Below are 25,624 nucleotides of genomic sequence, written 5' to 3'. Positions count from 1 at the left end.
AAAAAAAAAAAAAAAAATTGTTCTTTAATAGCATTGCTTTAAGTGATTTCTGAAAATAATCTTTGGTATTTATATTAGCATAGTTTCTAGTTTCTATTTTCATTCCAGCTGGAAACAGCTCTGACATCTGTTTTTGTTGCTGTTATATTACTAGCAACAGGGTGGAATACATTCAGGGATCATCACGTAATTATGTTTAATCAGGTAGATACATTCTTCGAACACACACACACACACACACACACACACACGCTTAATACCTTTCTACCCCCCAGAGAGTAACTAATTAACAGTGTGACTCCTTTGGCAACGCAGTCATCCCTGATTACTGTGTTGTAAGTTACTCTCCTGGAAAGACATCGGAATTACTGTCATAACCTCACCATGCAGGCTAAACCCTCAGAAACATTTCTCCCTGTAACAATACTTTTTATTGATCAGCACTTCCCTTTGCTACCAAGACAATAAATAGACTCACCAACGCCTGCCCATCTGTGAGAAAAGGGCCGGTAGGACATACCTCTGTACCCGGACCCCCGTAAGGAGCCACGGCTTCAGTTTCCAGTGGGTCTTCCTGATACCCCCACACCTGGGTGTATCCAAGCTTTTGGGAGTTGTCTAGAATCTTTGTGATAAGATACTAGACAACTATCTAGTAGCTAGAAAATTGCACTATCCTGTTCAAAACACAACCCACTGCCAGGACACTAAGCTTGCACTCAGAATGAGAATAACTTTTGAAATGTAATTTCCAATTATTTTATTTTAGCCACAGTGTACAAATCTGACTCATTTAAAATTTTGGTTAATATTTTCTATATAACCTAGATTCTGATGTATCCTTATTTTGTTTTGAAAGAAAAAGGTATATTTAAAAAATAACAGCATCTACAGCTGGGTTTCAGATACTCTACTGAATGCTACATTTTATTTTATTTACTTTTTACTGAACTATAATTTATAAGCAATAAAGGACCTAAATATTAAGTGTAAAGAGCAATTAATTGTTACCTACGGGTAATTACCAGCCAGATAAAGATAAAGGATATTTCTAGCACCCCAAGATACTCCTATTGTTCCCTTTAGTCACATTTCCCCCACATTTAACCACTGTTCTTTTACCACCAGAGATGGGTACTGCCTATTAGAGAATTTCATATTATTTTGCTGAGATCCTTCAGTTGCTTGTAGTTAATATTTTTTTTTCTTTCAGCTATATTTTTCTTTCAATTTTAGGTAGTATTCCTTTGTGTAAATACACAACAATTTGTCTACTGTCAATAGACATTTGGGTAAATGTCAAAAGAATACTGACCAAGGAAAGGGAGAGAAAATGCAAAATGCAAAGCAAGCAGAGGATAGGAAATAAGATGGATTACAGACAAAATACATGAAACAGAAAGTAAAAGAGATAGAAAACAAATCAGCAAAACCAAAAGCAGTTATTTGAAAATATCAACAAAATCGACAAACCTTTAGCTAGACTAACCATGAAAAAAGGAAGAAGGCTCAAATTACTAACATCAGGACTGAAAGAGGGGACTAGGAACCTTACAGAAATAAAAAGGATTATAAAGGAATACTATGAATAATTACATGCCAACAGATTAGATCACCTACATTAAATAGACAAATTCTTAAAAAGATACAACTACTAAAACTGGCTCCAAAAATAAGTAGAAAATCTGAATAAATCAATAACAAGTAAAGAGATCGAGTTAGTAGTCAAAATACTTTTCACAAAGAAAAGCTTAGGACCCAGGGCTTTAATGGTGAATTCTACCAAATACACTAGAACTTCCATAATTGACTATCTCAATTTGACCTAATTTTCATAGACTAGAAAATTACTAGAAAATGTACTAGACCACACGTACATATCAGTACAGTAGGCCTAGTTCCTTATGTTGACCACCTCCATCTGTTGACCAGTTTGTTATAGTTCCTTGGGTGGTCAACTTACAGAGGTTCTACTGTATTTTCAAATTAATTTAAATTAATTCCAATTCTTTACCACTCTTCCAAAGAAGAAAAGAAGAAAAAACTCTTCCTAGCTGATTCTAAAAATCCAGCATTATCCTGATAATAAAACCAAAGACATCACAATCAAATTACAGACCAATATCTGATGAATATGGAAATAAAATCCTCCTCAAAAAGATCTATAGATATCGTTTTATATGGAATCAGAAAAAAACTTGAATAGCCAAAACATTACTGAGCAATAAAAACAAAACAGGAGGAATCACGCTACCAGACCTGAGACTGTTCTATAAATCCATAGTGATCAAAACAGCATGGTACTGGCACAAAAGCAGAGAAGTAGATGTCTGGAACAGAATGGAGAACCAAGAGATGGATCCAGCTACTTACCGTTATTTGATCTTTGACAAGCCAATTAAAAACATTCAGTGGGGAAAAGATTCCCTATTTAACAAATGGTGCTGGGTAAACTGGCTGGCAACCTGTAGAAGATTGAAACTGGACCCATACCTTTCACCATTAACTAAGATAGACTCTCACTGTATAAAAGATCTAAACTTAAGACATGAAACTATAAAAATACTTGAAGAAAGTGCAGGGAAAACTCTTGAAGGAATCAACCTGGGTGAATATTTTATGAGGAGGACTCCCCAGGCAATTGAAGCAGTATCAAAAATACACTACTGGGACCTTATCAAACTAAAAAGCTTCTGCACAGCCAAGAACACAGTGAGTAAAGCAAGCAGACAGCCCTCAGAATGGGAGAAAATATTTGCAGGTTATACCTCCGATAAAGGTCTAATAACCAGAATCCACAGAGAACTCAAACGTATTAACAAGAAAAGAACATGTGACCCCATCTCAGGGTGGGCAAGGGACTTGAAGAGAAACTTCCCTAAAGAAGACCGACGCACAATCTACAAACACATGAAAAAAAGCTCATCATCCTTAATCATCAGAGAAATGCAAACCAAAACTACTCTGAGATATCACCTAACCCCGGTAAGAGTAGCCCACATAACAAAATCCCAAAACCAGAAATGTTGGCGTGGATGTGGAGGAAAGGGCACACTTCTACACTGCTGGTGGGAATGCCCACTAATACGTTCCTTCTGGAAGGATGTTTGGAGAATACTTAGAGACCTAAAAATAGACCTGCCATTCGATCCTATAATTCCTTTACTAGGTTTATACCCAGAAGACCAAAAGTCACAATATAACAAAGACATCTGTACCAGAATGTTTATTGCAGCCCAATTCATAATTGCTAAGTCATGGAAGAAGCCCAAGTGCCCATCGACCCACGAATGGACTAGCAAATTGTGGTACATGTATACCATGGAATACTATGCAGCCTTAAAGACAGATGGAGACTTTACCTCTTTCATGTTTACATGGATGGAGCTGGAACATATTCTTCTTAGCAAAGTATCTCAGGAATGGAAGAAAAAGTATCCCATGTACTCAGCCCTACTATGAAGGTAAATTATAGCTTTCACATGAAGGCTGTAACCCAAGTATAGCACAAGACTATGGTGAAAGGGTGAAGGGAGGGGAGAGGTTTTGGTGGAGGAAGTGTAATGGGTGGGGCCACATCTATGGTGCATCTTAGAATGGGTTCAGGCGATTGCACTAATGTACACAGCTATGATTTAACAAGAAAAAAAAATCTATAGATAAAATGTAGTTCCCCTCAAATCACAGCTGGCTTCTTGCAGGAATTAACAAGTTGATCCTAAAATTCCTGTGGAAATTCAAGGGACCCAATATAGCCAAAGCTGTCTTGAAAAAGAACAATATTGGAGGACTCACACTTCCCAATTTCCAAACTTACTACAAAGCAGAAGTAGTCAAGGCTATGTGGTTCTGTCATAAGGACAGACATATAGATCAATGAAATTGAATTAAGAGTCCAGGAATAGCTCCTCATATTTATAGTCAATGTATTTTTGACAAGGGTGCCAAAACAGTTCAATGGGAGAAAAATCGTGTTTTTAATTATGCAGAGACAAGCAGATATCCACATGCAAAAGAATGAAGTTGGACCCCTACCTCATACTACATACAAAAATTAACTGAAATAGACCATAAACCTAAATGTAAAAACTAAAACTGTATAACTCTTAGATGAAATCACGTACATAATTGCCATGAACTTGGATAAGAGAGTGGTTTCTTAGACGTGACCCCAAAAGTATGAGCAACAAAAGAAAATATATATAAATTGGACATCATTAAAATTAAAACTCTGATTCATAGGACATCATCCAGAAAATGAAAAGGCAATCCACAGAATGGGAGAAAAATTTGCAAATCAAAAATTTAACAAGGGACTTGAATCTGGAATGCGTATAAAAAAATCTTAACTCAAACACAGCTCAACAGTGAGAACAATCCAAAACTTCATCAATTGATGAATGGAAAATAAAATGTAATATATCCATACAGTGGAATATTATTCAGCAATAAAAAGGAAGTACCTAGCCATCACTATGAACTTGAAAATATCATGTGAATAGAGCTCCAGGATTAGAAGATAGGCAGTCTGTTTCTGGATTCCGTATGTTTCTACCCTATTTTGTTTGGTTTTCACATTGTCACCTCATTGTTTAGAAGCATTCTGATCGATCTCTACTGGGTAAGAGCATTTGGTCTATCTGCCTTCACTCCAACTTTCTGTGTTGTGCCAACAGAATCAGCAAAGTGCAAAAAAAAGCTGTCAGTGCCATCCACAGCCTGCTAAGTTCTCATGACCTGGACCCTCGTTGTGTCAAACCAGAGGTGAAGGTCAAAATTGCTGCCCTTTACCTGCCTTTGGTTGGCATCATTTTGGATGCTTTGCCACAGCTCTATGACTTTACAGGTAAGGAGCCCTTGTGTTTCTCACCTTAGGCTGATGGGGCCCCTGCCAAATGCTCAACCAGGATGAGGTCTCTGTCATTAGCTCTGATGCTAATATGCTTATATGAGCAACCCTTCACACCAGGGGTCACCAAACCTTTTTAACACGGCGGGGGTCAGAGAGAGGACATAGAGTCCTATGTATGTTTTCTTTTTAGAAATTACTTATTTGTTCATTTACTGATCTGCTAGTATATGATGAACTTTATAAACCCATACATGACAGAGGATGAAAAATAACAGAATTACTCATTTTGGAGATCTCTACTAATAACACCTTGAAATAAAAGCATTCCTTCTCTTTTCTTTTATGGTGAAGCAAAGAAGCAGTCTCAAATGAACCCTAACCATTGTTGTTTGCAAAAAACATAAAACATGGTGTCTGTTTGTGTTAGGAAATTCTGCCATAGCAATCTCCTGACAAGCAGCAAGAAAGGATAAGTTGTCTTAAAATTAACTTGAATAATTAATTTCTAGTCCAATCTTGCACTGGACATTTTATCTCTAAAAGGGCAAGACAAAATGCCCAGCTCCAGATTGGACTAGAAATTTTCTTTTTTTTAGATAGAATCCGATAAATAATGCTAAATGTCAGGTTTTAAATGACTGCACTGACTTAGTGACAAAGAAGTATCAGTCCCTTATTGGGTAGGGGACACAGGGAAATACCACCTTTGGCTTGACATCAACTCGATGTTTTCATTGCAGCTGCAGATGTGCGTAGCGGGAAAAGTCGTACCAATGGCTCAGATGAAGAACAAGAAGGGGCGAATGCAATTAGCCAGAATGTGGCCCTGGCCATAGCTGGGAATCATTTTAATTTGAAGACAAGTGGAATAATGTTATCTTCCTTGGTATGTTGGTGCATTTATCTGGTTTATTTTCATTTTGTGTCTTTTTCCGTCTTATGATGGAAGAACCCAGCTTAGTGCAAGCAGTGAAGGTTTCTCTGCCTTGTGCTGGAAAGAGTCTTTGTGAGGCTGGTAGCTGAGGAGCACACATCTGGCAACAGCAAGAGATGTGCAGATCAAATTCAGGCAGTCCCAAAGGTGCTGAGTTCAAGGTTCAAGAAACCAGGAAAGAGGAAAACTTGGGAAATCTGAGATCATTGCAAAGGAGAACAAACCATGGCTCCTCAGGGTGGAGGTTTGAGCGGTGCTTGTTCTTATTATTCACACCTTGCCTACCTTCAGAAAAAATTGAAGGAGACTGATCGCCTGGGGAAAGTGCTTTGTAAGCAAAAGACTACAGTTTTTTCTGTGTCCCGTGGGAGCCTAAGGAGAGTTCTTTGGTTCTATATCTTTGCATGGCTTTGTGACTTAAGGAGGGTTCTTTGGGAATGAACCCCTGTTCACTTAACAACAGGATTCATCTTGGGCAGTGCCTGTGGCTCAGTGAGTAGGGCACCGGCCCCATATGCCACGGGTGGCAGGTTCAAGCCCAGCCCCGGCCAAACTGCAACAAAAAAATAGCCGGGCGTTGTGACAGGCGCCTGTAGTCCCAGCTACTCGGGAGGCTAAGCCAAGAGAATCGCCTAAGCCCAAGGATTTGGAGGTTTCTGTGAGCTGTGTGACGCCACGGCACTCTACCCAGGGCGATAAGGTGAGACTCTGTCTCTACAAAAAAAAAAAACAACAGGATTCATCTCTGTTCATTGATGAGCTCTGACTCTCCCTTGTCAAGACAGCATTGCGTCCTCCTGCTTAATTTTTTTTAAATTTCAGACCAATGTGGGCCTACATATGATTAGGTTACAAAGTTTGCTTTTGTAAGGTTAAAGTCCAAGTTGTAGTGTCTTTCAATCAGGAAGTTTTATTTTCAGGATATTCATGCAGTGTACCCTTCGGGTGGGAATTTACCCAACCCCTTCCCCCTCTACTTGAATTTGAGTTTTTCTCTCATGTGAATCTGTAATTGTTCATCTACTAGCTCTGATTTAGTACTGAATATGTGTGATGCTTGTTTTTCCATTCTTGTGATACTTAGGATAATGTTCTCCGGCTGTTGTTAGAAAAGATATGAATTCCGTATCTTTTTCTGGTTGAATAGTATTCCACGGTACACAGATTCCACAGTTTATTGAACCAGTCACATGTTGAAGGGTACTTGGGTTGTATCAACATCTTTGTGATTGTGAATTGTGGGGCTAAAAACATTTGAGTGCAAATATCCTTATGGTAAAATATCTTTTTTTCTTTGGGGTAGCGTCCTAGTCGTAGGGTATCTATCTGCAGGGAGTTCAACTTGGCTCTCTTCTGAGAATTCAGGGTCTCAACCTAACATCTTTGCTAGACAACTTTCTTGTCTTCCCTCTAGTTTTCAGGAAACCCCTGTCTCCATGAGGACTGGGGAGGCAGCAAGGCAGGGTTACAAGAAGGAAAAAAAGACATTTCAGATTTGATATCACTGACCCTACAGTTTGAGAAATAGTGTGTGTTTTATGACCTTCACTTTTTTTTTTTTTTTTCAGACAGAATCTCACTCTGTCGCCCTGAGTAGAGTGCTATGGCATCATAGCTCACAGCAACCCCAAACTTGGGCTTGAGCAATCTTGCCTCAGCCTCCCTACTGGCTGGGATTAACCGCACTCACTACAACTGTAGCTCAGCTAGTTTTTCTGTTTTTAGTAGAGACAGGGGTCTCACTCTTGTTCATGCTGGTCTCGAACACCTAAGCTCAAGCAGTCCTCCTGCCTCGGCCTCCCAAAGTGCTAGGATTATAGGCATGAGTCACGGCACCCAGTCTCCACTTTTCTAATATCTGTCTCATCCCTGTTAGCTGCTTAAAGCGGAGTGAGTGTGCCTTTTATATTATTTGTCTCTGAAGGAGAAACCCAAAAGCCCAAAGTTCACTTGTTAGAACATATTCCCTGTGAAGTTATATCTCAAGATTTCTTTCATTCTTGGCAATAAACTCAGAATAACTCAGAAGTTAAAGTAACTTCACAACCTCTATTATTTCCGTCCAAAACTAACATCTTCCTCACATACTGACAAATACCTCATTGCAATTTCACCACTGCATTCCACTGGATATTAGCTACGCTGCAGGAACCAGGGGCGCAGCTCCTATTATTGTTTGTGTTGATCTGATGAGTAACAGAAAGTGTGTTCAGCACTCTAAAATGAATACTTGTGGCCAAAGTATTGAAGCAAATAGCCTAAACCCCCACACCCCTGCCCCCAGGCAAACATAAATCGTGGTTAAAGTCCCATTACAGAGGACTCCACTAACGGATTTGATTAATTGCTGAGCAGTTCATGACCCTTATGTTATATTTTGGACTATGTAAAAAAGAAGCTAAATCCTGAACAGTGAGGTTATTCATGGCACCCAGCCAGAGTAGTTCTCCTCTGTAAGCCCAACCCTCTGTTGTCCAGCATGGAGAAGTACTGGGAGATCTCAGCAGCATGAAAGCCCTTTTGTATCCTTGAGATTGTAGAGCATGGTGAATGTCCAGGAAGATCACACCACACCATTCCTAAGGCCGAGGGTACTCAAGTCTGTGGCTGAGAGCCTAGCTGCAATGCTGAGCAGCCCAGCTCAGAGGACATGGCTTTCCTGCCGACACAAGGCTGGGCTCCTGGAGACAGCTCCCTGGCCAAGGAAAGGCAGTCAATATTCTAAGGGAACACTTTGGATAATTCTGTGGCTTGACTTCTTCCCCTGCCCCATCCTTCGATCTTCCTCCTTCCAGCCCTACAAGCAGTACAATGTGCTAAATGCCGACACCACCCGCAACCTCATGATTTGCTTCCTCTGGGTCATGAAAAATGCTGACCAGAGCCTCATCAGGAAGTGGATTGCTGACCTGCCTTCAATGCAACTAAACAGGATTTTAGATCTACTTTTCATCTGCGTCTCATGTTTTGAGTACAAGGTAAGTGTGGGCAGCTCAATCTTACATCAGTTCTTATCTCCCAAGTTCAATCCTGTCTTGTTACGCTCTTCCCCTTTGTTTGGGCAATAGAAGCATCATTGTTTTTTCTTATTTTTATCTTTAAATCCATAACCTATTTGCATTTATAGATAGTATCATTTTATAGGGAGCAGGTCTCTGCCTTCTGCAGAGAGACCCCCATACTCATTAACAGAATGTTAGCCCCAGGACCACCCACGATAGTGTCTCTGTGTAGTACATGTCAAAACTGGCTGATGTCACCATGGAGCATTTAGTTTTGACAGTTCTCCACATCAACAGAGACCTCACCAAATGAAGTGTCCTCCTGCCTCTGTCTTTTCCAGGGAAAACAGAGCTCTCACAAAGTCAGTACCCAAGTCCTACAGAAGTCGAGGGATGTAAAGGCCAAGCTGGAAGAGGCTTTGCTCCACGGGGAAGGGGCCCGAGGGGAGATGATGCGCCGCCGAAACCCAGGTGTGTTGCCCTGACCCTGCCCTTCATTCTATTAGACAGTTTCTCATGCTTTGTGGGAAGTAATGTCCTTCCAGCATGGGTAGATACTATCACTTTCTTGAGACATTCATGGTAGTATCAGAAACAGGTTCTGGGATCCTGTGCATGACATAGATAATGTTAGCCTTGTACCTCTAAGAGTGATGTTCTACAATAAGAGGAAGCCTGAAAATGTCCCTAGATCAACCTCTTTTAATTAAAACTCGGTAGTAAAAGGCCACACTCAAGAATGTGAGTCACGGGTAAGGTGGAAATTGTCTCCTCAAGGATAAGACCTTTCTTCATGACATTTGACTAGTCTCTCTAGACCACAATGGAGAAATCAGATAATTTTGAACCCAAGGTCATATCCCTAAATCACTCAGAATGCTATGAGAATGGAACCACTTCCCCAAAATGGTTTCAGAGTGTTGCAGTTCTCCAGGTACCCTACCAGACCAGAAATGATCTCCAAAAGCTGAGCTCATCACTCTAGAAACAAATAAACACCCAGGTACCCTCGGTCTTATTCACTGTGCTCCTTGTGAAGCAGAGACAGCTGGTTCTATTCATGGGACACGGGGTCAGGGGACTTGAAAGAAGCTCAGCATTTTCAGCAGTGGTCAGGTACCTTCCTTTAACACCCACAGTCTCCTTCCCAATCATTCACTGAGTACCAGCATTTCACTGGAACCCTCTGCTCATGAGAAATGTACTCCCCAACCCCAACAAAAGGCAAGGAGGGTTCTTCTGAAGTCGTAGCCTATCAGTTGAAGAGCAGATTGACCCTGGCTCAGGCACAGTGACTTTGCCTCCCACCAGCAACCAGCATGGACTCTTAACAGCCATAGAAACAGTACTGAGGCCCTGCAGCTGAGCATGTTATGAGCTTCTATTATCTCAGAGGGTTTCTTGCTAATCAAATTCCTATCATGCATTTCTTGACTCCTAGGGAATGACCGATTTCCAGGCCTAAATGAAAATTTGAGATGGAAGAAAGATCAGACACAGTGGCGGCAAGCTAATGAGAAACTAGATAAGTGAGTCACTCAGCAACTTTGTGTTAGTTTTACCTAAAGTTCAAAACTGTTTTTCCCAGGCTACTTATATTACTCCAACAACTGCATCCTTCTAAGGGTAAGAAAATGAAACATCATTATCTGTGTAAATACAGTTTATCCAGGGAGCCAGGATAATCAAAGCTATGAGTTGTGATTTCAGGCTCTTAAAATTTTATCATATTGATAAGCATTTAAAGAAAACTAAATTTATTTAGCAACTTCAGATAGTTTAATAAAAGCAGCTGATTGGGGATGGAGTGGGGAACAGGGAAGTAGAGAACACAGGTTACAGTGCCCAAAACCACATAATTTCAAATCCACATTTCCATTCTGGAAATGTGTACAAAGATACATATTTGGGGATATTTATGTCAGTGTTACTTAAAATTGTTTGTAAAAATTGGAAATATTCTGCATGCTAAAGAATAGGGAAATATGTATATAACAAAATATTAGGTTGCCAATACAATGTTTTGAAAATGACATGGGAAGGCCAGGCGTGGTGGTTCTTGCCTATAATCCTAGCACTCTGGAAGGCTGAGGTGGGTAGATTGCTTGAGCTGTCAGGAGTTTGACACCAGCCTGAGCAAGAGCAAGACCCCCTTTCTACTAAAAATAGAAAATTTAAGGGTGTTGTAGTAGATACCTCTAGTCCCAGCTACTCAGGAGGCTGAGACAAGAGGATCTCTTGTGCCCAAGAGTTCAAGGTTGCTATGAGTACCTAGCACTCTACTCAGGGTGACAGAGTGAGACTCTGTCTCAAAAATAAATAAATAAATAAAGGAAAAGAAAAGAAAATGACGTGGGAGATGCTTACGATATGTATAATGTCAAGGGAACAAAAGCAGTATAGACACTTGGTTTTAGAGTATAATCTCAAATCCCCAATGACATAGAGTAGACACCTTAGTACAAGGCTAGGAAGAAATTTATTAAAATATTAGTTGTAGGGCGGCGCCTGTGGCTCAGTGAGTAGGGCACCGGCCCCATATGCCGAGGGTGGTGGGTTCAAACCCAGCCCCGGCCAAACTGCAACAAAAAAATAGCCGGGGTTGTGGCGGGCGCCTGTAGTCCCAGCTGCTCGGGAGGCTGAGGCAAGAGAATCGCGTAAGCCCAAGAGTTAGAGGTTGCTGTGAGCAGTGTGACGCCACGGCACTCTACCCGAGGGCGGTACAGTGAGACTCTGTCTCTACAAAAAAAAAAAAAAAATATTAGTTGTAAGTTTTGGGGGTATTAGAAAATAAATATTTGATATTTTCTTTATATTTGATGTATAGTTGGCTGTATTTCCTACAGTGAATGTGTATTATGATGTATGTTGCTATCAGGGGAAAAAACTGTAAAGAAATGAAAGAAAAATCCTGTTAGATTGCAACATACGGTATAGATATAGATACAATATGTTGATGCATTTTGATACGTATTGCTTTAGATGCAACAATTTAGACCTGTGAGGGCTAAAACTAAACATGTTGGATAGATAGCACATCTCCTATGCCTCCTATGCCACAGGTAGCCTAATGGATCCCAAGGGTTACTGAGCTAAACATTGTATGGTTAAAGACACACACACACACACACACTCATTGTTGACAACTCTAGGCAGGATATCCTTGTGGTGTATGAAGCACCCCTCATGGATGGGTTGGGGCATGGGGCTGACTTGATTAGCAATGTCATAAATGTTTGTAAACGAATATGAGTTAGTACCTTTGCTCTTACCACAAGAATGAATCAATTTGGTTCACTATGATACTTTGGGGAGTCCAATTTATTTTAAAACATTAGAGCAATAAATACATTTTTATCAGAGGTGCCATTTGGAAGACCCAGTTGTTGGTATTTTTAGTCATGCTTCTTTTGGGGGGTATTTTATTCTTACTCTAAATTCCTTGAACTGATTTATAAGATATTTGGATCTGACAATCTATAGACTTTCTAGTTTAGGCAGAGAAAAATAAAAAACAATGCATGCAGTAGGCGCTACAGAACTGCTTAGGTGCTTAGCTCATGCATGCAGTGAGCCTACCACGGCATGCTTTGCCTGCGATGTGTAAATTAACGTTTCACTTCCGCTTGCAGCAGTAACACGATACTGGGTCTTACCATGTGAGGCCTACCCTTCCCTCTCAGTTAGTTCTCAGCCCTGAGCTAGCTGGTGGACTGCCTGTTGTCAGAGCTAATGCTTCATTTCTTCACAGCCTCAGGGGCTATGGCCTTCTCTTCTTTTTTCTTTCTCTCTCTTTTTAATGGTAACCATAGTAAAATTATACACATAAGTGTTCAATATATCTTTTTGGAAAACGTACTGTAATTCTATCAGTGGTGTCTTTCACCTTTTTCTTTCTGATCACTTTTCAATTATTTTGAATTATTTTAACTCTTTTAGAGCAGTAATTTTCAACATGAGGTGCTGTTGAAGCTTCTAGTGTGTAAGCATCTGCAGTGCTCCCACTATTGGGTTAAAGGTCCCCAGAACAGCTACGTGGCAGTCCTGGTCCGAGATATTTGAGCTGATAGCATGATGCTCCAACCCAGTCGTAACATCTTGGCCGCTAGACATCTTGGGAACAGAAATTCTTCATACCTTCCTTTCTTTGCACCTAAATTTGGATGGTGATACAAAGTATCACTCTCTAGCTTCATTAGGGTTTTATGAGGATAGATAGACTCTCATGAATAAAATGTTATGATTCCTTAAAATGAAACCAATAGAGAAGCAGCACCAGGCAATTTTCCATCCCTAGGGAGAAATGACCAGAAATGTCCAGCAGGGTGCTCGATCACCTGTCCCATAGGAATGCACCCTTGCTTCTCAATGGAAGAGGACAAAGACCTCACAGCCTAAGCAACCCCAAGGTAGTTTTTGGGAATTTAAGAAACTGACTCTCCCAGAACCTGTGCTGAAGGCTCACCCTTTCCTAACCCAGCAGCACCACTGTTTGCCAAATTTACATCACATCCCATCTCCTCTCTCCAGCATGTTACAAGGGGCTTCCCCTGGCTCAGATCTAGAGAAGGTTTTCATGCATGAAATACAAGCATGGCCCTGAGGCTTTAGGCAATAATCTGATAGGATAGAATAATTGATGGTAGCAAGCAATAATTGCCTCTATACCCATATTGTTATTTTTATAATTGTTTTCATTATTAATAACAGTGTGGATGAGGATGGCCTAGAGTCTTTACATAAACAATCTGTCTAACAAGATGCCGATCACAGAAAGCCTCGGCACTCCTTAATTACTCATGCACTGCCAGCTGCTTTGTTTTTATTTCAAGGTTGACTATTCTGAAGATTTCTTTACGCCTTGGTGCAGATTGCCTTCATCAGAACCTGGCCAGGCTTAATATGCACTTTAACTTGACCTCTTTTTGTTTCTTAGAACAAAGGCAGAGTTAGATCAAGAAGCCTTGATCAGTGGCAATCTGGCTACAGAAGCAAATTTAATCATCTTGGATATGCAGGAAAACATTATCCAGGTGAGGACAACAAATACCTGATCTGATTTGTTCAACTTAAATATGTTTACTTGAAATTTAACAAAGAATTCCTCATACAAAATTGTGAAAGAAAACATGATCACAAAGCACTCTTTTTTTCTGTTTAAATAAAGTTGAGAAGCTTTCTGTTTACAATAGTGACCACCTTACAAATTCCAGAGATACCGAACATTCTTCTGGTTTCTTGACTTGCTGCTGACTTGGAAGGGGTTAGGTGCTAGACAAGCTAACCCTCATGGTCAAGTCTGTCTAAGTATGCACCAAGTTTATGATGTGGATGGTGGGCTTACGGTTTAGTATCTAGAACTAAAGAGTAACTAGGTTTTTTTCTGAGGGGTTAGCTCCAGTTGAATGATGGTCACTGTCTACTAGGAGAGGTATAATTATGACCACGCTAGGTAAAAAAAAGTACTGTGCAACAAATGATGTTGGCTTTAGACTCAGATTGGTAAAGGAAAGTCATTTGTACCATGAATTTACCATCCCTGCTATAGACAAGTAGAGGGTCACTATGAACATTGAACCAGACTAATTTCACCTTCTATGTAATATTTCCAAAAATTCCAAAAAAGTATGGGTTATAATGAGTTTTTAATTACCCTGAAAAATGAGTCCTTACATGTTTCCACTGAGAATTCTTTATTGGATCCGGTAGTAGATCCAGTGTTGCTTTTTAGAGCTAGGAAAAATATTGTTGAAACACAATAGCATGTTAATTATCCAACTTTTAAGTTTTCTAAAAGTAATTATCGTAGAAACCTAAAGACAAAAGGTATGTGGTGTCTTTGATATCTTTGTAACTTAAATGCTTGGCATCCTATTGATTATATTTTATACAGCTCAACTTTGAGTGCTACATACTTAATACAAGCCCTGAAAATGTATTTGAAATTTTCAAAGCAAGCTGAAATTTTTATGTTATTATCCTTGGTGGCGTTAGTCCTGCTGGGGCTAATAAATAAGCTGCTGCCATCAAGCAGTCCCTGTTGTGGTAGGAAGCCCACAAGTGTGTGTCGAGCCCCATAGAAAACTACACAGTATGCCGTATATGCAAAGAAAGAACATTCCAAAATCTGTGACTCAGAATGGGGAAAGATGCTCGAAGACTTCATTTAGGAGACCAGAATTAGGTATAAATCCCAATCAACTGAGAGTATTGAAGTAAAGTCATTTGAAAATGGGTCTTTGTTTTCTATGGTTGATGGATGGCATGTGTGGTAGCTCACCAAACCCTCACGACCTTCCACCATGAGATGAAACGTCAGAGTGTCCCTGGTGTCTTCACCATCCCAGCTCACTAGCACAGTGCAGGGATTCAGTGATGCTCTTCTTCCATCCCCCAGGCCAGCTCAGCTCTGGACTGTAAAGACAACCTGCTGGGAGGTGTTCTGAGGGTCCTGGTGAACTCTCTGAGCTGTGATCAGAGTACCACCTACCTGACTCACTGCTTTGCAACACTCCGTGCTCTCATCGCCAAGGTAAACACGGGACATGTGTTTTCTTACCCTTAATTAAGAGTAAAACTCTTAACTAGCTCAACCAAAATCCACACAGTGGCATGGCCGTAAAGGTCTTAAGTCCTCCTAGGAAGAAAGCAGATGTGCAGATACCATGGGCAATCATTATAGAGAAAAAAAAAAATAGTGGCTCTCCTGCTTGGAATGTGGGCCTAGCCCTAGAAATTTGAAATGCCTGCTCATAGAAGGTCTATGACATGAGACTAAAAATTAATTGAGCAACTTTGCTATTTCACCCTTTTTCATTAATATGTCATCTGATTAAGTTTTATATATTGTTCCCATGATTAACTTTTACAAAAATGTTATGTCATAAGATGCCAGAAGGTTTAGAAATAAATTTCTCTTAGTCTGAAGAATGCAGGTTATCCTTGGTCTACGCAGATTATTTTTTCTCCTTTATTGAAGATCTCAGTTGGTGTCTTCGATGCAGGATCTTTTAAAGATCTGTTCACCCCTATTTAGGACCATTTTCTCTTTCTTAGTCACTAATAACTTCCGAGAAACTCAGGAAACTGAGGTTTAATTCCTTCACAGTTGTGACTTCACCATGAATGCAGCTGGCTAAGCTGCAGTTAGTAATGCAGCCCTGACCTTGGTTATAAAGTTCATAATTACATCTTAAATCGACTCAATGGCTTAAATTCATCTTCTGACTCACGTAGCTCATTATCTTTATGGAGCAATGCATTGGCTCTTCTGGGCTTTTGGCTTGTCCAAGCAGACATTTGCATATTTCAACACTGCAGAGAGAATATCCGAGTGCCACGTGACGCCTCATGGCCCCTTGTGTCTCTCTTAGTTTGGAGACATGCTGTTCGAGGAGGAGGTGGAACAGTGTGCGGACCTGTGTCAGCGAGTGCTGCACCACTGCGGCAGCAGCATGGACATCACCCGGAGCCAGGCCTGTGCCACCCTCTACCTCCTCATGAGGTTCAGCTTCGGAGCCACCGGTGTAAGAGCTCAGACCAGCTGGGTGACCTACAACAGTAGAGAAAGTCAATGCAAAGCTGTGGCTGAGAGAAAAACATAACGAAAAGTTAGTAGTATCAGCTCGGTGCCTGTAGCTCAGCAGCTAGGGTGCCGGCCACATATACCAGAAGGTGGTGGGTTCAAACGTGGCCTGGGCTGGCCAAACAACAATGACAACTACAACTAAAAAATAGCCGGGCATTGTGGTGGGTGCCTGTAGTCCCAGCTACTTGGGAGGCTGAGGCAAGAGAATCGCTTAAGCCCAAGGGTTTGAGGTTGCTGTGAGCTGTGAAGCTACAGCACTCTACAGAGGGCAACATAGTGAGACTCTGTCTCAGAAAAAAAAAATTTAGTAGTGTCATATTTATTTCTGTCCTGTGAGACAGAAACAGTTGAGTACTTAGATGGATAGCAGCTTTCATTTTAATTTGAATATTTTGACATGCAGTGGTTTCTATCAGTACGTCTCAAAAAGAAGTGGAAGAATATATGTAGGTTAAAAGTTATCATCAGTGGGAAGAAAATACAACAGATGGGCTAAGAATTCAGAAGAATGTGTCCTATATCTAAATTGTGGCTGGCTGGTATGAGAATGCCCTGTGAAAGAGAACTTTAATTGATCAGTATCAATGAGACTTGAGTTTTAATCCAAACTAAGAAGCCTTTGGAGTTTGACTTTGTTCTAGAATAATCAACCTTTGCTTTAGTTTGTCTAGATTTTGGTACGTCCTTTTGGAATTTTCATCTGTGGTTATGTTAATAAGCTTGCTCAAATGATTTTTTGATTTCTTTTTTAAGACAAGAATCTCACTATGTCACTCTCAGTAGAGTGCTGTGGCATCACAGCTCACAGCAACCTCAAACTCTTGGGCTTAAGTGATTCTCCTGCCTCAGCCTCCCAAGTACCTGGGACTACAGGCGCCCGCCACAATGCTCAGTTATTATTTTGTTGCAGTTGTCATTGTTGTTGTTTAGCAAGCCCGGGCCAGGTTCAAACCCACCTGCCTTGGTGTATGTGGCCAGCGCCCTAACCACTTAGCTATGGGGGCTGAACCCTCAAATGATATTAAAAGATAAATTGGCCCATGGAAAAAAGGCAAGGTTCTTAGAATATATTAAGGGTTGTTATTTAAAAGCCTCTAGGACATTCCTGAGGAGCCCTGGGGATAGCCATATTTTTCCATGGGCCTGGAAGGAAAGGAAAAAGGAAAAGTTGCTTCTCACCCGGAGTTCAAAATCTCAGAATTCCTCGCCAGAGAGGTCCCATTCCTCTGAGCAGTTTAAGTCCCAAGAAGAGAGACTTGGCACAAAAGGATGTATAGCGTCCTGTGACCCAACTCAGAAGGAGCCTTCCAGCTCTCAGTGTAGAGGCAGCCCAGTCCTCAATGAAAACTAGATTTGTGTGCAAGCAGGATCCCAAGAAATCATTTAAACAACCGTATGAGTCTTGTGCAGAGTGTAAGTCACATTTCATTGTGAGATAAGGAAATGATGAAAAAGAAACTGGGGGGTTGTTTGGGTCTGGCCTCGCTGCCTTCAGTTACCTACCAGCTGAGAACATCTTACTTGTTCCATCTTTTTTTTTCTTTCTTTTTCCTGATGCAGAACTTTGCAAGAGTAAAGATGCAAGTAACCATGTCTCTGGCATCTTTGGTGGGCAAAGCGCCGGACTTTAATGAGGAGCACCTGAGAAGATCCTTGAGGACCATTTTGGCCTATTCAGAAGAGGACACAGCCATGCAGACAACCCCTTTTCCCACCCAGGTAAAGAAGCACGAAGCTTGTCTCATGCGTGGTTTGGGATCAGCCGATTATTTTACATATGCATACGTACATGATTTATATGTGAAGATAGAAAGTCTGCAAACATTTATTGTTCAATAAATATCTCAGTGCTCTGAAAAGTACAAACAAATAAAAATACATCCAGCACTGTCTCCAGCTTCAAGATGCTGGAGATCTTTGGAGATCTCAGTCTCAAAACAATTAGGCTTGCAATGCAAGACAAGTGATACTTCAGAGCCAGGTGCGTGGGAGGAAACTGAATGCTGTGTAATGTTAGAGAAGGGGAGGAGTGATTACTAAACAACCCAGTAGCCAGGAGAGCCCACGGTGCCGGGAGTAAGACTGAAAGGCTTGGGCAGGATTCAGCTGGGAAGGGAAAAGGGAAGGGATGTTGGACACAGTGGAGAGAACAAAGTGTGTCTAAGATGATGATCAAAGGACCAGCTTTACTGCTGAGGGGTACTTGAAAGTAAGAAAAGGCCCGGTTAGAGACAGCTCCTAAACAAGCTCAGTCCTAAGGAAACTTGCAAGGGCAGGTTCCATCTCCATTCCATGCCCATGGAGCTCCCGCATGTCTCATTTGTCTTTTTTTTTTTTTTTTTTAAGAGAGAGTCTTATTTTATCGCCTTCCGTAGAGTGCCATGGCGTCACAGCTCACAGCAAACTCCAACTCCTGGGCTTAGGCGATTCTCCTGCCTCAGCCTCCCGAGTAGCTGGGACCACAGGTGCCCGCCACAATGCCTGGCTATTTTTGTTGTTGTTGCAGTTTGGCCGGGGCTGGGTTTGAACCTGTCACCCTTGGTATATGGGGCCAGTGCCCTACCCACTGAGCCACAGGCACTACCCTCATTTATCTTTAAACTCCAGCTCCTGGCCTACTCTATGGTAGGCTCTCAAATACGTAAAAATGAATGATTTTTTCCTTATTCCCTTGGTCTAATAGCCCTATTGGCACGGTCTCTCCTGCCTGCTCTAGCAATGTCACATCCTCATTCTCAGAACCTTTTTCTTCTCTCCTCTGCATCAAATCCTACCTCTCTTATTTATGCAGATATTCACCAGCAAGACCAAGCAAAATATGGTCAGTTTAATACAGGCCTTCAGTGCCTTGATTCAGCGAAATATATCTAGTGGTGGAAATGTTGGGAGCCTTGGCAAACTGGTAGAGGGGAAGGGAGGAGAGACAACATTCTGTGGCTCAGCCACCTGCAGGGTCTATAAATGAAGCCATAGTCTTCATCCTTCTTTGTGCTGCTGGCCCTGGCCACTTCTATCTTGGCTTTTGTACTTAAGAACAAGTGGTTGCAAGAGGTTTTAAAATCTCTAAAGCCGGCAGATGACATCACCGGGACTCTAGGAAGTTGCACACGGAGATCAAACGTCTGACAATGGCCAAGAACAAATTACAAGGGCAGAAGTCCAGGAATGTATTTCATATAGCCAGCCAAAAAAAATTTAAGGCTAAAAACAAAGCCTTAAACAGTTACCACTAACCTTAAGGAGATAAATATTATGAATGATGAAAAAGTTAACAGAGTGAATAAAGCTTTTGTAAACATACAAAAGGAACTTGCACACGTCTCAAAAGGCCTTTCTCTTGAACCTGTGCAGAAAGAATTGATTCCTCAGCGGCGTCATGAAAGTGAACCAGTTAATACTGATGAAGCTACAAGATTAATGGCTCTGTTGTAGGGGGTGATGCATCTAATTCCCCAAAAAGACCAATAAATTAAATGTTTTATACAAAAATAAATAAATAAAATAAAATCTCTAAAGCCCTGGGAGGATCTGGGATACTTATGAGACATGGAACCCAAGCTGAAGTCCTAAGCTCTCCCTACTTGCTATATTATAAACAGCCCTGATTTCCAGTTCAGAGTTTAGAACTTTTCAGGTTGCAAGTAACTGAAACTACTTCAAACTAATTTAAACACACATGTATTGGAAAGGGAGAGAGCATAAGGATTCAGGGCTAATCCTGGACTTGCGATGGTCAAAGCCACAGAGAATGGAGTCTAGACTCCCCTCCACCTCTGACGCTCTCCGAGTGGACACTTTCCATGGCTTCCCCTTGCACTTTTAATGTAATCCTAACTTGTCACCCAGGACAACAAAATCACGATTATTTCAAGGCTCACACATTTTTCAGGTGGAGGAACTTCTCTGCAATCTGAATAGCATCTTATATGACACAGTGAAAATGAGGGAATTTCAGGAAGATCCTGAGATGCTTATGGATCTCATGTACAGGTACGCTTTCGGACTCAAAGGGCATCACTTGGGGGTCTATGGTTTGTCACTGTAGAGTTCTTAATCATGTTCTTGCTACAGGTAACATGGGGATAGTGTTTTTGTCATTGTTGTTTTTGTTTTTATTGAGATCTCACTATGTCACCCAGGATAGAGTGCTGTGGCATCACGGCTCACAGCAACCTCAAACTCTTGGGCTTAAGTGATTCTCTTTAGTCTCAGCCTCCCCAGTAGCTGGGACTACAGGTCCCAGCTATTTTTTTGTTGTAGTTGTTATCGTTGTTGTTTAGCAGACCCACGCCATGTTCAAACCCACCAGCCCTGAGCTGTGGATGCTGAGCCAAGGACAGTGTTTTGAATTGACATCCAAAACTGAATATAGAAATTGGTAGAAATTAGACATTCAAAGTGAGTTGACTCATAAACAAATTTTAGGGAAGAGCTCCCTAATTTAAAGTGAAATGCCTGTTTTGTAGCCTTATCTTCTACTTACCATAGAAAAGAATTATCAATTCTTCATGAATCATTATGAATTTATAATAATTATCAACCACACTTGAATTACTATGAATTATTTCCTACATGGCTTTATTCCAGTTATATTCTGACATACATGTGGAGTTTTACTCTAGAAATAATATTTCACTCTATAGTTTAAAACTTTGCCTTCCAGGCCTTATTCAGAAGAAAACTACTTACAAAAGCAAAATCGTTCTGATGCAGCATCATGAGAAGAGTAATACTTGTGTCTTCTCTTATTATTTTGAGAGAAAGGAAAGAAAAGGAAGAAAATTGCTTGAGATCCATTAAAATAGATGTCATTTTGTCAGGTCTTTTTATCCCCTTCAGGCTTTTTACTGATTGTTCTTTCTTGGGGTCCAGCATACCCTACACATGGAATGAAACAGTTGGACCAGTAACTGTTTTCTCTTTTCTCTCTCATTTTCTGAAAATATAGGCAAAAGATGTGGGGGGTCAGGGGAGGTGGAAAGCTCTTGGGGGGAAAAAGTACCACACATAATAGAATAACAGTGTCATTAACCAGGTACCCTGGAAACTATTTCTCAATCTGTGTTCAGAATTGCCAAGAGTTACCAGACATCTCCTGATCTGCGGCTGACCTGGCTCCAGAATATGGCAGAGAAACACACCAAGAAGAAGTGCTTCACGGAGGCCGCCATGTGCCTGGTGCACGCAGCAGCGCTCGTGGCTGAGTACTTGAGCATGCTGGAGGACCACAACTACCTGCCCGTGGGCAGTGTCAGCTTCCAGGTGGGGGCCAGCTCAGCTTATCCATAGACATGTTTGGTTATCATAACTAGGGCGTGGGAGAAGCCAGGGGTGCTGCTAAACATTCCACAGTGCACGGGAATTGCACATTCCACAAAGAATTTTCTGACCCCAATGTCAGTAGTGCCAAGGTCAAAAAACCCTGCAAAACCCTGTGGTAATACATTATAATCACCTCTTCTAATTGTTTTCCCATCTTGTGCTTTTTTTCAATTATTGTTTACCATAATAGCACCTAAAGTCAACAGGCACTTGAGGAGACATTCTCAAACACTTTCACATGTGTGATCACATTTGCACTTCCTCGTACCCCTGTGGGTATGCAGGGAAGGTGTTATTACTCCACTTCACTGATGAAGAAACTGAGACAGTTCAGTCGTCCTGAACGCTGGAGAAATGATTTCCCTCATGACTCATTTCTTTGATCCTACTCTCCAACTTTGTAGAGGCCCATTCTCTAAACCAAAATCAAGAATCAAATTGACCAGGGAAAGACTGAATCAGTACTTTCTGAGGATAAGCGAAAAATTATCCATAGTTGACAAAGGGAAATTGTCTGCCAGACCTAAAAGCTGGCTCAGGCAGGGATGCTCAGTGGTCACTTGCACCTCCCTTACTGAGTACTTTAGCACAGTCTTTAGAGGGGAAAAAGAAGTGTTGAGTAGGGGCGGCACCTGTGGCTCAGTCGGTAGGGCGTCGGCCCCATATACTGACGGTGGCGGGTTCATACCCGGCCCTGGCTGAACTGCAACCAAAACATAGCTGGGTGTTGTGGCGGGCGCCTGTAGTCCCAGCTACTCGGGAGGCTGAGGCAAGAGAATCGCTTAAGCCCAGGAGTTGGAGGTTGCTGTGAGCTGTGTGAGGCCACGGCACTCTACTGAGGGCCATAAAGTGAGACTCTGTCTCTACAAAAAAAAAAAAAAAAGAAGTGTTGAGTACTTTTAAAAGGAGACATAATCTGTAGAGACGACAATCCCTGAAACCATGAGCAATATCGCTACAGTAGTAGAGCACCTTTCAAGCCAGACTTACAGAGTCATTTACAAGTGTTTGTATTATTCTTGTTTGAATTTACATGACTGATTTCATGAAAGACTTTGTTCTCACTGTTCTTCAACTCAACTCTGTGATGCTGTGTGAACCAGAAAGAAAAAACAATTCAAAGTATCTTTCTCGGGCTTAGAGGATAAATTATGGAAACTGCTGCTGATGGAGCCAGGAGCATCTGGCTTCCCAGAATGCTGTTCATCTGCCAAGCTGGATTTCACCTCCCATTATTAACTCCTCCTTGCTCATGGTCCTCAATGACAAAAATATTTACTTTAATTTCATTCTTGGCAAATGAATTTTATTCTCATTTCAGAAATCCTTGTTATAAAATCCAGTAGTGAAATTTTTATCCAAAAGCATAAAAATGTTATATCTGATTTTGAATCACATTAAAGTGAACAAAAAAGTTAAAAAATATATATTTTAGATATATATGCTTCTTTCACCAAATTTATGTTGGCCATTTGATATTATCAAGGATAAATGTTATAGAAGTCCTCTTTTAATTCCCAGGAAATCTATAGATAGGTCACTTTATGTTGAATTGCATCATCACCTTCCCTTGTTTCATTTACTAAACTATTTCTTACAATTCTTTTATGCCCTTTTCCCGGTTACTATGTTTTATTTAATATTTATCACTTAAATGATAAATTGCATTTCATTGAGTTTTATGTTCAGTAGCCTTACTGTTCTAATTTTACTTAAAATTAAGTTGATTTGCTTATAATGAGACATGCCAAGATGATTTAGAATAGTTATTATGGAACCAAGAAAAAAGCTCCATATTATCCGTACATGGGGGCTCACAGCTCTGTCTTTCAATATACCTTAATCCATTCATTTCTTCCTTTAGAAAATATTTATTGAGGCTTGGCCCCTGTAGCTGAGTGGCTAGGGTGCCAGCCACATATACTGGGGCTGGCGGGTTCAAACCCAGCCTGGGCCTGCCAAACAACAATAAACAACAACAAAATATCTGGGTGTTGTGGCAGGCACCTGTAGTTCCAGCTACTTGGGCGGCTGAGGTAAGAGAATTGCTTAAGCATAAGAGTTTGAGGTTGCTGTGAGCTGTGACGCCATGGCACGCTACCCAGGGCAACATAGAGAGATTCTGTCTCAAAGAAAAGGAAAATGTGTATTGAGCACCTACTCTATCCCTATGAACTTGACGTTCTAGCCTGATAGACACCATATAACTAACTAATCATTCCATTCTCTATTCAATAATAATCATGAGAAATACGGTTAGAAAGATGCAGAAGATGAGCATTTATAATCTGGCCCAGCCTGGATGTCAGGGAAAGGGTGAAGAAGAGCAAAAGGAAGGCCCAAGAAACTGAAGTGTGAAACCTTCAGAATGTCCAGGACATGAGGAGTTAGGTGTTCTCAGTTACAAAAGAGAAGACAAATGATTTGGGGGATGCTTATGAGTGAATTGTTATTTCTCTCAAATGAGACCTATTAGATCAGTTTAGAAATGTGTGCTGGCAAATGACACAACACCCAACCCAGACTGAACTAAGGTAAAAATGGAATTTCTCAGCCTTTGTGAGAGAGGTGAGCCTGGAGGAGCCCCCGCCAAACTGGACCTGGAGGCCCAAACAATGTCATTAGACCTCAGAGTCATCACCACTTCCTGTCACTGCCTTCTGTTGTCTCAGCTTCAATCTTCACAGGCTTCTCACAGTGATTAAAGTTTAAGTTTGCATCTCCAGGTTCAAGTCCAGGAGAAAAGAGAAATCTCATTTCTAGCAGTTGCAGAAAAGGTCTCACTGCACCTTACAGATCCTGATTGAGTTATGTGCTCATCCCTGAAGCCATCATAATGGCCAGAGAAATGGAATGTCTGGCTGGCTGAGCCGGAGTCACAAGACCACACCTGGAGTTCTGAGTGACACCCTTCTCCGCAAGTCAGGTTGCTCCACTTCGTAGAAGAGGGCAGCATTAACAACACATATGCAGTGCTGATTTCTTAAGCGCTCTGTGTTTTGATTTTAGAACTTGTTCTACCCTAATAAAAGTTAAGTCTTTGCAAAAGACTTAAACTGGAGATAAATCTGTGCATGGATTGCCAGAGGGACTTTACCTAACAATTGCAATCAATGTAACCTGGCTTATTGTACCCTCAATGAATCCCCAACAATTAAAAAAAAAAAATTAAAGCAGAAAGAGGGACAGAGGGAGGGGGGTGGGGCCTTGGTGTGTGTCACACTTTATGGGGGGAAGACATGATTGCAAGAGGAACTTTACCTAACAATTGCAATCAGTGTAACCTGGCTTATTGTACCCTCAATGAATCCCCAACAATAAAAATAAATAAATAAATTTGTCCATGGAATAAAGCTTTGAGGTCACTGAATTCCTAGGAACTGAGATCAATGAAATTCTGTGCCCCAGAGTGCAATATTTATTTCACAAACGTAAATATGGACACCTTTCAGGATATTGCTATTACCTTCCTAGTTCTAAAGCTAGGACTGTCTTTTCCAGAATCTTTATCCTCTGACTAAAGCTAATGAGGCTACATAGCATCAAATATTTTCCTCTAATGTGGAAAATTGCAGTGGGTACAGTGGTATGTACCTGTAAATCCCAGCTGAGGCAGGAGAATCACTTGAGCTCAGGGGTTCAAGTCCAGCTTGGGCAACATAGCAAGATCCCTATCTCTAAAAAAGGAAAAGAAAATTATATACAATTCTAATTATATTAGTTTCCTGGGTTATTAGAGTCTTTCAACTGAATCTCTTGGACCTTCTGTTATCGCCAATTCAGAACCATTATAATAAACCAAATTTAGAAGAAAGACTGGCCGCAAAAGACTTTGAAAACCTCCTCCTGGCTTGGCACCTGTAGCTCAAGCAGCTAAGGTGCCAGCCAGATACACCAGAGCTGGCAGGTTCGAATCCAGCCTAGGC

General features: G+C 41.0%; 1 protein-coding gene, 1 long non-coding RNA gene and 1 pseudogene across 4 annotated transcripts in view; 2 read left to right on the top strand and 1 right to left on the bottom strand.

Moving 5' to 3' along the window:
• Positions 1–25,624, top strand: part of DOCK8 (dedicator of cytokinesis 8) — a 225,013-nt gene that overhangs the window by 168,241 nt on the left and 31,148 nt on the right. For all 3 annotated transcript variants that reach the window (XM_053574373.1, XM_053574381.1, XM_053574391.1), the window contains 11 exons: positions 4,677–4,846; positions 5,593–5,738; positions 8,582–8,764; positions 9,130–9,259; positions 10,230–10,317; positions 13,725–13,821; positions 15,186–15,320; positions 16,162–16,314; positions 17,937–18,095; positions 20,266–20,366; positions 21,446–21,638. In XM_053574373.1, coding sequence (XP_053430348.1) covers positions 4,677–4,846; positions 5,593–5,738; positions 8,582–8,764; positions 9,130–9,259; positions 10,230–10,317; positions 13,725–13,821; positions 15,186–15,320; positions 16,162–16,314; positions 17,937–18,095; positions 20,266–20,366; positions 21,446–21,638 — 1,555 coding nt within the window. The remainder of the gene's footprint in view (positions 1–4,676; positions 4,847–5,592; positions 5,739–8,581; positions 8,765–9,129; positions 9,260–10,229; positions 10,318–13,724; positions 13,822–15,185; positions 15,321–16,161; positions 16,315–17,936; positions 18,096–20,265; positions 20,367–21,445; positions 21,639–25,624) is intronic.
• The window catches only part of LOC128573900 (uncharacterized), a 48,249-nt gene continuing 38,879 nt past the window's right edge, over positions 16,255–25,624 (bottom strand). The window contains exon 3 of the long non-coding RNA XR_008376569.1: positions 16,255–16,340. This is a non-coding gene — a long non-coding RNA (uncharacterized LOC128573900). The remainder of the gene's footprint in view (positions 16,341–25,624) is intronic.
• Positions 19,505–19,808, top strand: LOC128573895 (ribosomal biogenesis factor-like; annotated as a pseudogene).

This window comes from Nycticebus coucang, chromosome 2 (assembly GCF_027406575.1).
Source record: "Nycticebus coucang isolate mNycCou1 chromosome 2, mNycCou1.pri, whole genome shotgun sequence".
NCBI classification, from domain to species: domain Eukaryota; kingdom Metazoa; phylum Chordata; class Mammalia; order Primates; family Lorisidae; genus Nycticebus; species Nycticebus coucang.
This window is presented reverse-complemented; position numbering and strand designations above follow the sequence as displayed.